Genomic DNA, 18,564 nt, shown 5'->3' with positions numbered 1-18,564 from the left:
GAACTGCATGACAACACATTTAGGCAAAATCTTTATTATAAACTATTTCTTAAGCAAATTATATATGTTTAAGCCTAGGAAATCATATTGATCTAACATCTTTAGAATGCTGAAACTAAGTATTATTTACATAATCACAAAACATTTGATAACAAATAAACAGCCACTTTCTGGTTTAAAACAAACACCACATTGCCTTTCGCCTGGGAAAGCATAAAATACTCTCTGTGCGAACCCATTCAATCCAGCTGTTGTCAACATTGATAGAACATTATTTATGCCATGTTTATTGTAGAAATAAAGTGCAACATTCTACTTATGCGGCCTAAGAACACAAAAAGCCACATGTGACTAAGCAGACAAACACGCATAGATTGAAAACACAAATTAAAACGTTCTGTTATGTTTAATTGCAAAATAATGTCCACCAATCTGCTAACATGAACTACTAAAAACATAACAAAGCCGAATGTGACTCAGCAAAGGAATGTGCCATTAGATCAAACCCACGTATTGTAAAATGCACAAACAAAAACTTTCTGTCACATTTAACGCAGAAATATAGTGCACCAATATACAAATGTGAACAAAAAACAGAACAAAGCCAAATGTGACTCAGCAGTGAAATGCACCATTAGATCAAGCACACATATTTTGACAGCAAACAAAAAAATCAAAGCAATGTGTATATCAAATAGTTGATGTGAATAGAAAGGAATGTTTGTTGTTTCCCTTTTTATGGAGGGATTTCTGTGGTGTCACCAGGGTTGCTTATAGGCTGAGCATGAGGTCAGTGAATATTAACTTCATTTACACATGGTTGCAAACAGAGCAGCTTGCACAATGCAGGCCTGCCTGCTCTGCTTAGTAACGTGAGCAGCCGGGCTGACAGGTCACTGCCAGGCTGGAAGATGGATGAGCCAAGTAGTTGACCCTTGGCATGCCTGAGGAGCCACCTCTATGGCTTCTTTCCCCTCCAAACAAAGACCCCCTACAAGCAACCACACTGCTCACAACCCCAGCAGCACTAACAGGTCCCGACATCTCCATCGACCCTCAATCACACATACACACACACAAAGATTTTGATAGGCTTCGTTTTTTTTAGCTGGGGAAAAGCCAGGCACACCCAGCAAAATGCTCTTTTATCCACACATACGCACACATGCGCACATACTATGGAAGGCTTACCCTCTTTAGCTGCCTCAACGCTGGCACACACACTTTTCTTTTTTCAAATTACTCTCTCCTCAACCGTACTAATGACCGGACAAGCGGTCACTGTGTTAAAAGCAACAAAGCAACCGTATATATGTCTCTGTGTCTGTCTGTGTGCGTGCGTGTTTGGACCAGCTTTGGCCCGAGGCGACTAGGTGAAAGTGATATGTGACCAGGTTGAAGGCCTGCACTCAGTGAGCATCAGGGAGGGTCGGGTTGTCAAGAGTGACTCTCCTCTGGGAAACTGGCAGAGCAAAAGAGAGTTAGCAGCTCAATCTCTCCCTAAGAACAAAATCAATAACTTATTACATAACTGCACACTTTTCTCTTTTACAGAGAGAGAGAGAGAGAGAGAGAGAGAGAGAGAGAGAGGACGTTTTTTGCAAAAATGGCTTTAATGGTACTAAGAACCTCGAGTGAATCTTTAAAGCTTACATTAAAGGGTTAGTTAATGTAAATAAAAAAAATATGACCTAAATTTAAGTCATTCACTGATAAATTTCACTTCTGCCAAAGTTCATGTCTATTTTTGAATTGTGGTCAAGAACGTTTTTGAAGGAGTTAAAGATTATAGTCTAAGTGAATAATGACTTAAATTTCGGTTTGACAAATCTATCATATTACAAGTTAAATTTTCCTCCAATTGCGAAGGGCATTAAAAACTAATTCATCTAAGGATCTAATGAAACAACAGGAAATCGTAATTGTGTACATGAAGCCACTACAACACATCAATAACAGTGCTGCTGCCAAATGACAGTCCAGCTTTAGTTGATTGACAATACAACACAACGACAACTGCACTCTTGTGTTCAAAGCCACCTTCCATCTGACAAAACCAAGGGGGAGAAACAAACAGTGCTCTCCGAGACCCTGACCATTATCCATCAGCGCATGATTCTAACCCTGACAGCTTCGGAAACCCAACGGGATTCCCAGAGGAACTCACCTCCGTTTGAATAATTAAGCTCACTTACAGTTCTCTAATGGATGACCGTTTGTAGCCTTTACTTTCACACCTTATCAATCACTTGTGTGTCAGGGCTCTACAAATTCTGCCCACCCCAACTCCTGGTGGCATCATTTGAAATGCAAAGCATGGCCTACCCTGAGCCTGGGCCTTGCTCTGTGGCCAGCCTGCCAGCTAGCTTCCATTTACCCTAGCTACTTTTGTAGCTTGTCTCTACAGCTTGTGCCCTCCTTCTGTGTTCTGGCAATCCATCAGGCTTTGACTAACTTCTGTCCAAGTATTTAACATCTGAGAGATGGATGGTGTCAGCCCCTGCCGTTGCCAGTAGCTTTGCCTGTAAACATGTTAGGCAAGGCAATCAAGGAGTATTGGCTCATTTAAGTATTTTATTTTTGTCTGAATAATTAACACAGAGGATTGCTGTGGTTAAACTATTGGTTAATATTGGTTGTGATATAGTTATTAATGTGTAGTGTTAAAATTAAGCAATATACATTATACAGATAGTTTTCAAAAGCTTATTGAAAACAAAGCGATCAATGTCTGTCTTCAAGGACTCTTTTTCTGCTTTACAAATGACTTAGTGTCTCCATTTTCTCTGAGTATCTATTGTTGAGCAGAGCTTCGCAAATGAATAGACACTATTTTTACTTGAGCTCCATGCAAATAAACTCTGGCATGCTGCTGAACACTTCAATGAGTCTTGTAACTCTGAGGATCAGATTTCTGGAAAAGCAAAAATTAGCAGAGTCTTGCATTGAGGCCAGCAAGAGTGCCATGCAATGAGTTAAAAAACTACAAAGGAAGCGAAAGAGATGAGAAAAATAACAGAAATTTTTGATTGAAAAAGACTCATCACAACAGCCAAAGATGTTTGTATAGCTCATACTTTTATAGAAAAGTGATTATCTAGAGTCATAGGAAAGGGAATTATCCGCTAATCAGCCCGTGTCAAAAACAGACCAGGAATGCATTTTGGAAAAAGTGGAAGATCTCAAAAATAGGAATCGAAGGAACAATATATGGATTGTTGGAATTCCTGAGCAAGAAGAGGCCAGAGATATGGTTAAATTCCTGGACGAGCTCTTCCCGAATCTGTTCTTTATAGCAGGCAATAAGCTGTAAATCAAGCAAGCTCACAGAGTCCCCCCTCGCAGATCTGCTGAGAAGGACAAGCCCTGATCAATTCTGGCCAAATTTCTGAGATCATCAAATAAAGATCTCGTGTTTTGCCAGGCGAGGAGTAAAGGAAAGCTTTCTTGGAAGAACCACAATATTTTCTTGTTCCCAGATTTGCAAATTTGACAAGACAGAAACAAGAACAATTCAAGGAGTGTAAGAAACTCTTGCATCAATGAAAGATCGCATTTGCACTCTCTTCTCATTGTCTCTTCTCAGTTTTGTTTCCGACAAAACTGAGAAGAGACACCAAAAAAGGCCGCAAAGTATTTTTCTGCCCCAAGCAGGCACTGTCCTTTATAGAAACTATGGGTGAGTTAACCAATGCATGTTTCTTATGTGTGTGGATTGGCTCGCTGTACTTACTCTGGTGGTATAAGGAAGCTGGGCTCCATTTTTGTGTCTTTTTGTGTTGGCTCTACCTAGTGGCTGGAGTTTGTTTTGTGGCATGACACTTCACCGTCAAGAAATGTTTGCATTGATGGAAGATCGCTTTTACACTGAAGTTCCCGGCCAGATTGAGAATAGGCACTATAGATGACCTCAAAATATCCACATGCCCACACAAAGGATGTCTTTTATAAAGTTGATGGGCTAAGTCATGATGTTTATTTTATGCGGCCTCCGAGTGAATTTGACTCTTAATCTTCCAAGGAACCGAGGCTCCTATTTTGTTTCTTTTTGTGCTGGTTCCGCCTAGTGACTGGAGCTTGTTTTGTGGAATGACACTGCTTCAGGACAGTTGTGGATGAATCTGTTTGTTCCTTGTGCTTATGCCTCCTGTTGGTTGGAGTTTATTTTTTTTAGTATTTTAATGGGACATTGGAATGTTTAAGTCATCTGCTGCCCTCATAAACAGCCGGCTCACTGAAAACTTGGTTGTCTGTCTGAGGAAACTGAATGGCATTATATAAGCTGGAATTTGTTTTGTGGAAAAACACACCTTCAAGACAGTTCTGTGAATTAAGCTACACATTCTTTTTGTTTATTCTGCCTGTTGGTTGGGGTTTGTTTTACAAATTATTTTCTGTTATGTAATTTTGCCTCACAAAATCTGTATAGAAACACCGGACTTGAGCAATATGATGGCAAGGTTGTCGCGGGGGCTCTCGTAAGCGTACATGGGCTCTTTGAATTTAGAGGGATCGACGCCGTTTGGTGATGTTGTGCGTGGGGTTAACGTGCAAGCTTTTCATTATTCTGTTTGTTTTGTTCTGGGGAAAGTTTGAGATTTAACTGTTTCATTGATGTTGAAATGTGGTCTTTGTAATCTTGTTTTTGACTACCAATTTATTTGATCTATTATATCAAATGTCAAATGTTAATATGAGTGGGTTGTATTTCTCCACATGGAATGTGAATGGTTGGTGCACCCCATAAAAAGAAAGAAGGTTATTTATTTTCTTAAGCGTAAGAAATATGAAATTGTTTTTTCAAGAAACTCCTTTCCTCACAGGAAGCTGAAAAATTTGGGAAGATATGGGGTGGACGTGTTTTTCAAGTAAGAGCAGGGGGGTCATTATATTGATAAATAAATACCTAAAATTCAAATTTCACAAACAGATTAAAGATAAATCAGGGATTTCAGAAATTCAGGGGGAAAGGTAAATTTTTGGCTAATAGTTGTGCACCTAACACTGATGATAAGGGGTTTTTGGGGGATGTTGCAAGCCGCTCGCAACCCTCATGATATAATATTGGGAGGAGACTTTAATATTTTGATGGACTTAGTCCTTCATCACAGTGAAGCAAAAGTGTGTAAGCCCCCTAGGGCAACACTGACACTTCACAGGATGTGTAAAAATCTTGGTCTTGCAGATGTTTGGTGACTTTTGAACCTATCTGTTAGAGACTATATATTCTTTTCATCAGTATGTAAGATTTATTCTAGAATAGATTTATATATATATATATATATATATATATATATATATATATATATATATATATATAAGTTCCTCATTTCATCTGTTGTCGTTTTGCTCAATTGGAAACATTTTAATCTCAGATCATGCCCTGGTAAGCTTGGAGGTGTTGCCACATATGGAGAAAAATAAGTCATACAGCTGGTGCTTTAATGAATCCCTTTTGCAAAATCCTAATTTCCAACAAATATTTGGAGGGAGGGGCCGGGCTGGAACAGCACACGCCTGGTCCCCAATCAGCCTGATGGGTGCACACAAGGGATAAAGGCGGCCGAGGACGACAGTTCGAGAGAGAGAGAGAATTACTGGCCACTGCCCTGTGTTTGTTTGTGTGTGTCTTTTTATTTAATTAAATATAAATTATATTGTTCAGCCGGTTCTCGCCTCCTTGCCCATCTAAACCCCCTTACACTGGTGCCGAAACATGGGAATTAGGAGGGATGCCCGTCGTAGAGTCCTCAACACTGCCGTCCACCCAGGGGAGCGCCGCTGCCATCCACTGGGGGACGGAGTAGCCCGACCGCCTGGATGCGAGGAACGTGCGCCATCCACAAGGCATGGAGGGTTGGGACTCCCCGACTGCCTGGAGCGATAGAGTCACTGCAAGGGGTGGAGGAGTGTCTCAACATGAAAAGCGGAGGGGCTTTCTGTCCACTGGGGGTCGGAGGTTGACTCCTATCTGCCCGGGGAGGAGCGGCTGTCGTCCGCCTGAGAGGGTGGGGGAGTGAACGAGGACAGCACAACGGCGCATCATAGAACCGGTGAGTAAGCTTCTTTAACTCTCTCTCTCTCTCGCCCTGTCGCTACGTCTTGGCCTTTCCCTCGCCTATTTTGTTTTGTTTTTTGTTTTTCCCTCCTCCCAGGTTGAGGAAGGTGGGGATGACCCACCGGCAGATGCTCTAAAAAGCACATAAATGCAATACAAAAGTAATCCATAAGACTCCAGTGGTTTAATCCATGTCTTCAGAAGTAATATGATAGGTGTGGGTGAGAAACAGATCAATATTTGTCATTTTTTGCTAGTCAGCAGAGGCACTATGCAGAGGAGACTGTGAATCACCAAAAACACAAGAAGAATGTGAAAGTGATCTGTTTCTCTGTTTCTCATCCACACCTATCACATCACTTCTAAAGATACTGATTTAACCACTGGAGTCTTATGGATTATTTTTATGAGGACTTATGTTTGTTAGTTTAGCTTTAAAATGTTACCACCCATTCACTTGTATTGTATGGACCTACAGAGCTGAGAAATTATTCTAAAAATCTTCATTTAAGTTCAGCAGAAGAAAGACAGTCATACACATCTGAGGTTGCATGAGGGTGAGTAAATAATGAGAATGGTAATTTTTGGGTGAACTTTCCCTTTAAGGGCTCTTGTCAGATCTGGATGAATTTGTCAATAAGAAGAGAGGTTTGGACAAATTTCTAGTAATTATTACAGTGAAAACGTGAAAATGTCCCACAAGGAGTGGTGGTGGCGTAGTGGTTAAAGCACATAACTGTTAATCAGAAGGTCACTGGTTTGATCCCCACAGACACCACCATTGTGTCCTTGAGCAAGGCACTTAACTCCAGGTTGCTCCGGGCGGATTCTCCCTCTAATAAGTGCACTGTAAGTTGCTTTGGATAAAAAGCACATTATAAATGTAAATGTAAGGACATTATATATAATGCTTTACATTAACATTATATATATATAGCAAAAGAAGGCATTATGTAATGAAACATAATGCCTTCTTTTGCTATTTCATAGCTTTTAAAGTCCTGTGTGGATTCTTATTTCAGTGTAGTTACAGTTTTCAGTGTCGTAAGTATTTCAATAATTTGGTCTGTACAGCAGTACCGCCACACTCAAATGCAGAGTACACAGCCACTCTCGTCGCCAAGACTGCCTTGCGCCCATTAAAACCCCCTTACAATGTTAAGACTGAAATCAACGTCTATATGGAGACCAACTGGTCCTCAGCATCCTCTGTGGGAATGGCTTGGGAGGCACTTAAGGCGGTTCTTAGGGGCAGGATCATAGAGTATCACTTATTCACCAAAAAATCCAAAGCCAGAGAACTCATGGAATTGGAAGGGAATAATAAAAGTGCTGAGGCAGAACTGAAGTGCCGAATGTCGTCTAATGACCTCAGAGAATTGACCCATTAGAAATACAGATATAATACTATTTTGTCTCAGAAAGTGGAGTTTTGGTTTTTCAGGAAAATATTTTGAGTCAGGGGACAAAACAGGGAAGCTTTTGGCAAGATATATAAAGCAGAGAGAGTATTTTTCTACCATTCCTTAAGTAAAATCTGCTGGTGGTGAAATTTTTAACTCGGCCATTGATATTAATAATGCCTTTAAAGAATTCTATCTTGATCTTTATAGTTCCACCTCTTTGTCTACTGATGAAGATATTAGACATTTTGTGGAACCATTAGAACTCCCTAAATTGATGACCGAGCAAAAAAACTCTCTTGATTCTGAGATAACTTTGGAGGAACTTGACGAGGTAATTAAGGTCTTACCTACAGGCAAGTTTATTCAGAATCATTAAAGAATGGAAAGCTTCCACCAACCATGAAGCAAGTCAGAAACAGTTAAGCAGGCAGTTTTTTTTTTCATTCTTAAAAAAGACCAAGCAAGTCTAAGAGTTACAGTCCAATTTCCCTGATCCAGCTAGATAAAAATGGGTTGGCTAAAATTCTGGCTAACCAATTAAGAAAAGTTATGACATCTCTTATACATATAGATCAGTTAGGGTTTATTCAGGGTCATAGCTCTTATGATAATATTAGGCATTTCATCAATATCATGTGGTCAGTGGTGAATGATCAGACTCCGGTCATTACCATCTCACTTGATGCCAAATATGGTAGAATGAGATTATCTTTTTAAGATTTTGGAAATGTATTGGTTTGGGAGTATGTTTATTGGTTGGATCCAGTTACTTTATAGACACCCTGTAGCAGCCGTACAAACTAATTGATTAATTTCAGATTATTTTACTCTGAATAGGGGCACCTGGCAGGGTTGCCCTGTTTCCCCATTATTGTTCTGTCTTGCCCTGGAACCATTAGCAGCCACAATAAGACATGAGGATCATTTTTCATGGATGGTGGCAGGAGGCGGTAGTCGTGGTGCATAATCTTCTACTTTATGCAGATTATATTTTATTATTCGTCTCTGACTCTACTATATATATGCCTTGCCTCCACAGAATTATACATTCATTTTCCAAATTCTCAGGATACAGTCAACTGGTCTAAATCCGAAGCTTTGGCTCTAACAGTGTACTATCCAGTAACGGCCTTCAAGCCAGGCGCCTTCCATTGGCCAAAACAGGGCATTAACTATTTGGGTATTTTATTCCCAACAAATTTGTCTAATTTAGTTCAGAGTTAATTTTGACCCTTTTAATAATGTGTGATGTAGACAGGTGGGCTTCATTACATTTATCAATGATTGGGAAGGTTAATGTTATTAAAATAAATTGAATTCCAAAATACCCGATACAGCGTCTCCCGGTAGATGCCCCCCTCTCTTATTTCAAGCAATTTGAGAGCATAGCGAAGTCTTTCATTTGGAGTGGTAAGCACCCCAGATTACATTTTATTAAGCTGCATAGGCCGATTGACAAAGGTGGGCTAGGCCTACACAAGATTTTGTTTTATTATGAAGCGTTCAGCCTCAGACACTTGGCTTATTGGTCACTTCCACCTGAAAGAGCCATTGCAAAGCCTTTCTGTCAGTCTAACCAGAGAAGTTAAATCACACCCCGTTATTTCACATTTGCACTCATGTATCATTTTGGCCCAGATTCTGTATCTTGGGTGATGGGGCGGTCACTGACATTGAAAGTAGATACATAAAGAGTTGTGTCTTAACCAGTGTCATGATCCAGGCAGATCACTTTGAGGGAATGGAGGTTGGCTGGAGCACCCTCTTTTCAGGAGTGGTGCTCGGAGATGGGAAGGGTGGCCTTTGAGGAAGTAGCATTCAGAGGAATGGGGAGGTATTTGACATTTGTGGATGTGTGATTATTGTTGTTGTGTTTTTTGTATTTGTTTATTCATCTATTTATTGGGGGGTTGTACAGGTGTGTGTCTGTCATTTGGGACCACTGTTATGTTGTTGGGGTTAGGGTGGGATTGTGAGGGGGAGGGGTAATAGCTGGGGTTAAGTTTGATTCTATGTTTATATGTTTGGTATTATGAGGTACATATATGTGAATCAATAAAAATTGTTAATCGAAAAAACAAAAAACAGCGCAGATGGACGCAAGGACACTTCCTGTGTGTAAGGCCCCTTAGAGAGAGAGGAAGCAGAGAGGAGAAAGAAATGAAAGATATACGCATCCATCAGACAGCTGATGAATGAGACGGTCAAAACAAACATTTTGATCGACATTCTAAAGTTTCCCCACTACATTTTTAATGTGAGACATTTTAGACTTTATTCTTTATGCATGAACGCCTGTTTGTGTGTAGATCTGTATATAAATAGTACAGATTTTATTACAGAACACACCGAGATGGTGTAAAAAAAAATTTTAAACTGAGCTTCCGAAATCATGAGGGTCACAGTGTCTTGGATCGGCCCCTTAGGGAAGGGAGAGAGAGAGAAAGAGATGCAACCTGAGCTGTATAATCTAAGAAAGATCAGACCAGATCAGGCAAGCATTTCAATGTACAATTGTCACTGATATTTTGTGCACATGACAAATAAACTTGAAACTGAAACCTACATATTAAAAAGACCTCTGTCACTCACAGGCCCTCAACCCCAGATAACGTGCACTGCTACCCTGTTTCTCTGACAGAAGGGGAAAAAAACACCAGTATATTTCAGTCTGGTTGATGCTCAGGGGGAAATTTAGAACAGACAATTTAATATTGTGAGGATTGCTAAGAGAAACTGCTGATGCTGCAGTCTCATGCTAATTTTATTTAGATTAACTACAGCAGTAATATCACAGCCACTCATGCCAGGAGAATTCACAACTCATAAAGTGACAATGGAAGGGGACATAATCTTGGCTAAATGGGTGACAGTATTTGTTTGTTGCCAGCTCGGTGAGAAACAAGCCACATTGTTTCTGAGAAATGCAAAATGGCTTCGTGAACAACAGTTAATTCTCTGGCAAAGTATTTAAAACTTTCACTGTATTTGAAATGGGACTTGTCCTGTGTTGCTGAAAGTTGCACACAAGTTTTACTATTTAAAAAAATACTGATTAATTATTTTTTATCATATAGAGGGAGTAAAAAATTCCATGTGCAATAGGTAAAAAAATTGGGAAACTGTAAAAAAATAAAAAAATGAAAAAAAATTTTTGTTATGCTCAATGTGCGCCAAATAACCCACATTATATAGAAGCACCATCAACTTTCTCCTTTGTTCCCTTTCTGGCTTTCAAAATGGCTTTCAGCTTTGCAACAACCTCTCAGCATGGAGCAGCCATGCCGGACGGCTTGCCTATTTTAGCTTTTGATAACATAATAGTGTTCAGAAGCACCCTTCACATAATAAATTAATGATGTAGATGCATATGTGCACAGTGTAAAAGCTATCCAAACCTTCCGGAGGTATTCTGATCAATCATTGCTGGTCCGCAATTTGATAATCTATATAGCTAGAGGTGACCCAGATTGGCAGAAGAAAAAATTGGGTGGACAGCTAAACCAGACCACTTAAACCATGCAAAAAAAAGAAAAAAACAAGTGGTCCTCTCACCAGATCCTAATCGCCAGAGTCAGGTGACTGCCAAAAAACAAGGTTTAGCACTATAAGTGAAGCTGATGGGACCAAGATTTTTGCCCTAATTGTAGGCGGACGAAGCAAAAAGTATATCAGAGGCAGCTTTAATGGCGTTTCCTTTTCGGACCCTTCGTAAATATCCCCGGGCCTAAATGAAACTGAGTAACTGCTGTTTTTTTTTTCTCTCTTTTTTGTCAGGGTCATATCAAAGATCCAGAGAGAGACTGAGCGATGGGCTGAACCTCCTCAAGACTTAGTTTCATTTGCGTGTGATTGGCTTGGCCTGATGCCAAATGTAAAGAGAAGAAGAGAGAAGAAGAAAGGGAGCTAGAGGGAGCAGGGCTCTTTATGAAGAGCTGTGAGCTAGGCTGAAGTGCTAGTTATCATTTAAATCCAGTGTCAACGCGACTAGAGCTATAAATTAAGAACCCGCAAATTAAATGATTAACAGGGATTCCAATTATTGTGCCAAGGATTTTTGCACCCACATTTAATCCATCATTATTATCTCCGCCCAATGAGCACGATTTTTTATTTTTTTTTACTTAGCTTTTCTTTTTCATTCATTTGTTGGTTGAATGGTTTGTTTTGGTATTGTAATGGTTTGTTTCTTAATATTAATTACTTAACAATGGAATAATTCCATGCTTGGGCACCCAGTCAAACAAATAGAACATGGATTGTCTTGTTTCAATAAATGGATACAAAAGTGTGTCTTACAAATAATAATCCAATACTAATAATGCCATGGCTCTCTGTTATGTTCTCATTCTTGCATAAGGTTAATCAGTGGCACTTTAATACAACCTGTGAATGCATTTCCCTACATATAATGAAAATAAGAGCCAACTCACGTTCACATGCATCTCCCTTCTGGTGAAATCCAGCTTTGCATATACATTTCCCAATGGGTACCAGCCACTCTCCTTCTGCGCTGCAATGCATTTTGGGAGAGTTGTCCGCCTCCTCCTCTGCATCGTTGACGCATGTGCCCTCCACTTCCACCAGTGATGAAAACTCTGACCCTGTCACTGTATCTGGGAACGTGGCCAGGTTCTCAATAATTGACCAACACTTCTTGTAATAAACTTTGACGGAGACCAAAGCGATACAGGCCCCGACATCCTGAAAAGCAAGGTAGAAGCCTCGGCGGGAGAGAGGCCCTATTATACGCACCTCCGTGTTCAGCTTCATCTTTCTTTCCCCCAGGTCACCCTGAGTGAAACTCTCGTCCGCAGCTATAGTGTCAATTTTCACATATTGATTCTCCCTTATATTCCTGCCCATCTCCACCTCGGTTTCCTGGTAGTACAAGTTGAACGTCTCCTTGCAAGAGCCAACCACGCCTGGAAGGCTGTTACAATCCCTCAAGGTAAACTTCAGCTCCACAAAAATCCTCTGAGCATCTCCCTTTTCAATCCAGTTAGTCCGTAGCCAGTTGTTCTGATTTGGCTCCATGACCTGGCATACCTGGTATGTGCGAATGGGTGTGTAGTTTTCATCCAAGCCACTGATCTCTTCCCACTAAAAGAAAGGAAAACAGTTAATCGTCAACATTTTATTGTGTGTTATGCTGAAATACTGAACTAACCTGTTACAAAATGTAAAAACTGGCCTCTTTGTAAACAACTACACACACTCTAAAATACAACATGGTTTTAAAATCCTTTGCATGTATTCAAAACTATTAATTTTAAGTGATTTGCTATTGTGTGTGCAGTTCTGATTATAGGCCTGTATCAGTCACCATCAAAGTAAGCGCAATAAAAATAACTTAGAAAATGTTAAATAGTCTCACAAAATATAGCAGAAATTAGTGAAGTGAATGATAAAATGAGTAATTAAAATGTATTTTAGAACCTGATCAACAAAATAAATTCTGTGATGAACTGAATTAACTTTTCTGGTTGTGACGTTTTGGTATATTTCTTAAAGCAGTTGTAAAAAAAAAAAGAACTTTGAAAAAACAACATACTGCATATTGAAGAATACAACGCGTACATTAATTTTTTTTATTTGAAACTATAGGCTAAATGTTTGTGTGTAAAGAAAAAAGTTTCCAACTTACCCCGCTTGAAGGAGAGGATATCCATTCCAATTCTGTCTGCTGCGCCTTTGAATCCAAAAGGATCACTGCCGACGAGACATAAAGCGCATACTTGAAATAATGCATCTTTAATTATGATTCATGTTTGTAATCGCTGGCACACATCTCACTCATATTCTAGTAGACTTTTAAATAGCTCAAGAGTGAACGCATACCGTCTATATGCGAGAGCGCGAGTTTGACCCATTTTTCACGAGACAGCGGTGTAGATTTATGACAATAAACACCTCGTTCCTCTGAAACCTGTGCGACACCTGTTCGTGTGTCAATATAACTGACGGACACGTGCTGTTTGACGCCTTCGTTTTCGCAGGAATGTGATCAAGAAATCGCGTGCGAAAAGTGCATTTGTTTGCCCCATTGGGAGTATTACACAGATACGCACGAGAGCGCGCGGGGTAAGACAGACTTCTCGTGTGAAATGAATTGCTACATTTATTTTTAGATGAAGTTTATTAAATGGTCAATTGATTACGCACGATCCCACGACTAAATTAGAGCTGACTGACAAGCGTTTGGTCGCCGTTTAACAAATAATTCGTGGAAACACTCGCATTAAAAACTCTTGAAAGGGAATTTGCTGAGAACATTTTGTTAATTAAAAAGCAAGATTACAAAAAATATATTTAGTACATGATTGCGCGTTGATCGACAGACATCAGACTGAACTACAGCAACAGCCATAAGACCAACTGCAAGCTTTTGCTATATAATCTTAAACGACGGAATTGAAAGGTATTTTAATGTTATATTAGTTCCATTTCATATCTCAATCATGAAACATTATTACGCGTTTTTACCTATCTTTCCGGTTAGGATAGGCTACGTTTATTTTAAGTTGACTTGTGATATATAGAGATTTGCAGTACATGCATGTACGGTATCTTAAAGGCAAGGTTCTTATCTGTAGCCTATATATATATATATATAACACAATCTGGACTCGATAACTTGGTAAGAATACAGAAGCACTTGGATTGCTTTGTGAATGCAGACGGTATCATCCAGGGCAATTCCTTTAAAACTTGACTGAAGCCTATCGTTCTCTGGAGTGTTATTTTAATACAAGCCTAGCATTACGTTGTAACATCATATGGGAAAAATTAAAATCAGTAGCCGAATTTCCTCTATGTTTCCCGGTTGGTTATAAAAGCATATCGAGTTGATATTTTCAATGTTGATGTTACATTTGTGCAAACGCGTCGTCGGTTCTCTTTCAGTAAATAGAAAGCACGATTTGTATTTTTTTATTTTTTAATAAGACGAGAACATGATCACTATAATATACAGAGTTATGGAGGTTAAGCTTAACCAGATAAATATTTTTACCACAATAACTACATCCTCCTGCTGCTGTGTGCAGTTTTAAACCAGTCACCGGTTCGTTCAGGATTGAATACAGGATCCGAATCGTTGTCTAATGGGTGTGATAAAAACTGCTCGAGCGCCGTGACTGTGTGTCTGACGTTGCGCACTGAACAGACTGCACTGTTATTGGCGATACTGTCTCTGCTGTAGTCGTGTTTTCTCTCATGACAATGTTTCGCTACTTCACTTTTTACTGCTGATTTTCTCGTTACTTCTAAACAGCTCGCGCTCCGCTGCCAGGACATGGTCGTATTGCAATTAAGGAAACTTTACCACTTACCCTCTCTTGTGTTCTGTGCTATTCCAGTGTTCACACAAAAACATAAATGAAGGCAAAATATAGTCCACAAAAACGAAACTGAAGTGCAAACCATGGTGCAGTTGAAAGTTGGCTAAAAACTGAGCGCTTTTTCCAACGCGGCGTTCCCTTCCCATTGACGACGCTCCGGCACCAGCTCTGGTTGAATAAAACAGCCGTCTCTCACTCAAATAGCATCGGCAGCTGAGGGGCGGGGCATAGAGCATTCAGGGTGTCAGTCATCTTGACTGACAGAGAGCACACCCACAGTAGACGCGCGAAAAGCACTCAGTGTATAGTAACGGACGAATCATTCTGCAGAAAAGGCGGATCTTCCAGTTTTCGAAGACACAGAGGTGAGGATTTATAAACTTTGGATTTCTATGCTGTTAACTTGTCGGACGGTGTTGTAAAAGGCTAACGTATACGTTTTAAATACATTTAAAAATATGTTGTTGTGTTTTAAATAAAAAAAATAGAAAATGAACATAATTCATTGTAGGCCTACTGTACAACAATGCGTGTGAAGTGAAAAGTGAAAGAATTCTATCAAAACAAACTGTGAAAGAACTTATCCTTCAAAACATCTTGCTTAAGTTCAAAAGCTTGCTCTATCAAGATAAGACTTGAACCTTGGGCAGGGCCCTTAAGCATGTCAGGACATCCAAGGAAAACGTTTATATTTTTCCCAAGTCATGAGTAGGCTGCATTGCATCATACATTAAGTGCACAACTCTTAGGAAACTTTAGTATCATACCTGTCCTGCCTGGCAGCTGTTTATGAAATAGTATAGGCTACATATCTTGAATTTAGGAAATACATAGAACAGACAAGCAAAATCTTGACAGACTACATAAAAGCGGAAAACATGATGCATTTTTGAGTGTCTCACTTATAGCGTAACTATTTGTCCAACTAATACTGTAGGCCTATTATTTTTGTCTCTAGACACTCCCTATTAAAGAATTTATCATTAGTTGGCAAATCACAACAAACCATGCCTTCTGTTCACATGTCTTCTAATAGGACATACATTTTAAAAAATAGAAAGTAATACTGTGAAAATTTTTAAGAAATGTACAGCATTTTGTTTCGTATACATTTGTGTTTTGCATGACACTAGAGATGGGTAGGCTATACACAGGAAATTAATAATACTGTTATAAAACTGAGAGGAATTTGTATCCACTGGCTGTATAGTGAAGGACAGGATGTCTGTTGTATTGTTTCTAAAAAACAAAGAGACATACAGACACACAGGTAAACATTGACTGCTGTGATTTTTAGAAGGTCACCTAATGAAGGAAAGGTCCCTGCTGATTCTGGGCAATGGGTGTGGATGCGTTGATTCATTATATGCATTGCTGCTTAAGTAACTTGCACTATAAAGATTGAGCTGCTGGGGTTTTAAGCAGCACAGAGGAATCAAGATAAACACAAAACACAATTAAAAAGTGTAAAGTTAATTTCCTGCTGCTCAGATGACTTGCCAAAAACACTGATAAATGAAAGTATGATAGGGAACTCATTAGCCCCCGAATGTATAATGCATTTGTTGCAGGTCACTTATGAATCTCCATTTACTAGAACGAGTAAAACAACTGTAATTATGGCCCACAAATATTGATTAATAAACTCTGTACATCACAAATGGATGGAGATAGACAAGGACTCATTTCAAGGTTTATTTACCTCTGTTTTCTTATTCATTAATTTATTTATTTATTGTTTGACCTGTTAATTATGCAAATGATTTCTAATCCTCTTTACCCTTGATACATGCTCCTGTGTTGCATATGTTTTCACGGTGCTCATTATTAGAGTGTTAAACTAACTGTGAGCTACCTTTTAATTAGTAATGTTATTATTTAGTAACCTATATCTTAAATAAGCCACGACTGGGCTCACATGGGGTGCCATGATTGGTGAAAGGTATTTAGCATTTATTTTGTTCATGTTAATATCGTTGTCAGAGCTGGGTTAAACAGAGCCATGTAAGCATGTATGAATTCTTGTTTGAATATTTATAAACAACAAAATGTTCATTAACATTTTAATTCAACTGAGTCTCAAGTGAGGGCAGCAGGCTTTTAAGGTCCCGTCTTACATTTGTTCACATACTACTTGCTTTTCAGATATGCAAAAGAGTTTTGTTTTACTCTAGAAAAAATATCTCCACATCTTTATATTGAATCTTGGAATACACATGTCGCTGCCAGAGGTGCAAGCTCATTTGTGAGACCACATCAGCTTAATGTTGCCATGGCATAAGTTAATTTAATTATTTTGTTCAAATCGGTATTACAATGTAGTAGTCATGTGGAGATAACAGTTTGTGTAAGGAAAGTTGTACCTGACAGCACATAGGGCTCTAAGCTGAGCCCTTACAAAGAGCTAATCATTTTAAAGTATACTTCATTCTGAGAAGGTCTTTAGTGTCTTCCCTGAAAAGAATTACCATCTTTCACAGAAAATACTATGTTGTTGTCACTTTACTGAAATTAATTTTAAATGGAATTTAATTGGAGTGAAGTGTACTAGGGAACTATATCAATATATCAATATATATATATATATATATATATATATATATATATATATATATATATATATATATATATATATATATATATTTGTAACTAGCTACTGGTTATATGTCTATAGTGGTGATCAGGCATAAGATCATCCTTTACTACCCCTCATGCCATCCCAGATTTGTAAGACTTTCTTTCTTCTGCTGAAAACAAACAAATAGATTGTAAAAGAATATTCAGCTCTGTGGGTCTGTACAATGCCAGTGAATAGTGGCCAGAACTTTAAAGCTACAAAAAGCACATGAAGGCAGCATAAAAGTAATCCATAAGATTCCAGTGGTTAAATCCATAACTTCAGAAGTGATATGATAGGTGTGGGTGAGAAACAGATACATATTTAAAACTAAGTCCTGTTTTATTAAAAATGATTATCTCTGCCCAGTAGGTGGCGATATACACAAATAATGTGAATCGCCAAAAACAAAAGAAGAACGTGAACGTGAAAGTGGAGATTTATAGCAAAAAAGGACTCAAATATTGATCTGTTTCTCATTCAGACCTATCATATCTCTTTTGAAGATATGGATATAACCACTGGAGTCATATGGATTACATTTATGCTGATCTTCAAAGTTCTAGCCACCATTTACTTGCATAGTATGGACCTACAGAGCTGAGATATTTTTCAAAAAATCTTTGTTTTTCTGACATCTGGGATGTCATGAGGATGAGTAAAAGATGAGAGAATTTAAAAGTGAGTGAATTGACCTAGCTTACAAATGTCTGGCATACAGTCAAGTACCTGTAATTAACACGGAAGAAGTAAAAAAGTAGGACATGACTCGTTCAAGGTGTTTATATTATGTATAATTGTTTTGGCGGTTATTTGCAGCATATTTGCAGTCTTTGGTTTAGATTTCTTAATCAGTAGACAATTACATGTTGTTCTATTCTGAGGCTATTTCTCTTCTGGACTGCAGGATTTTGTATTTTATATACATTCTCTCTTACTCTGAAGCAGCTAAACAACAGAGCTGAAATGAATGGAGGGATAGGCCAAAAGTACTTTTAAAAACTATTATGTTTTTTCCCCCTCTTCCACCCTATTTCATTCATAATGAGTAAACACTACACCTACAGAACAGCAGGCTGTCGACCGGATCCCACTGCTCAGGCAGGGTGGAGCACAGCAGAACTGTCTGAATTCTTTGAG

General features: G+C 38.9%; 1 protein-coding gene across 3 annotated transcripts in view; it reads right to left on the bottom strand.

The window, feature by feature from the left end:
- Nucleotides 1-14,961, bottom strand: part of epha7 (eph receptor A7) — a 100,560-nt gene extending 85,599 nt beyond the window's left edge. For all 3 annotated transcript variants that reach the window (XM_052095351.1, XM_052095353.1, XM_052095352.1), the window contains exons 1-3: nucleotides 14,799-14,961; nucleotides 13,112-13,176; nucleotides 11,898-12,567 (exon numbers count right to left, since the gene is read on the bottom strand). In XM_052095351.1, coding sequence (XP_051951311.1) covers nucleotides 11,898-12,567; nucleotides 13,112-13,176; nucleotides 14,799-14,892 — 829 coding nt within the window. In that variant the 5' untranslated portion in view covers nucleotides 14,893-14,961. The remainder of the gene's footprint in view (nucleotides 1-11,897; nucleotides 12,568-13,111; nucleotides 13,177-14,798) is intronic.
- Nucleotides 14,962-18,564: the final 3,603 nt, after the last annotated feature.

Source organism: Xyrauchen texanus, chromosome 28, assembly GCF_025860055.1.
Source record: "Xyrauchen texanus isolate HMW12.3.18 chromosome 28, RBS_HiC_50CHRs, whole genome shotgun sequence".
Classification (NCBI taxonomy): Eukaryota; Metazoa; Chordata; class Actinopteri; order Cypriniformes; family Catostomidae; genus Xyrauchen; species Xyrauchen texanus.
This window is presented reverse-complemented; position numbering and strand designations above follow the sequence as displayed.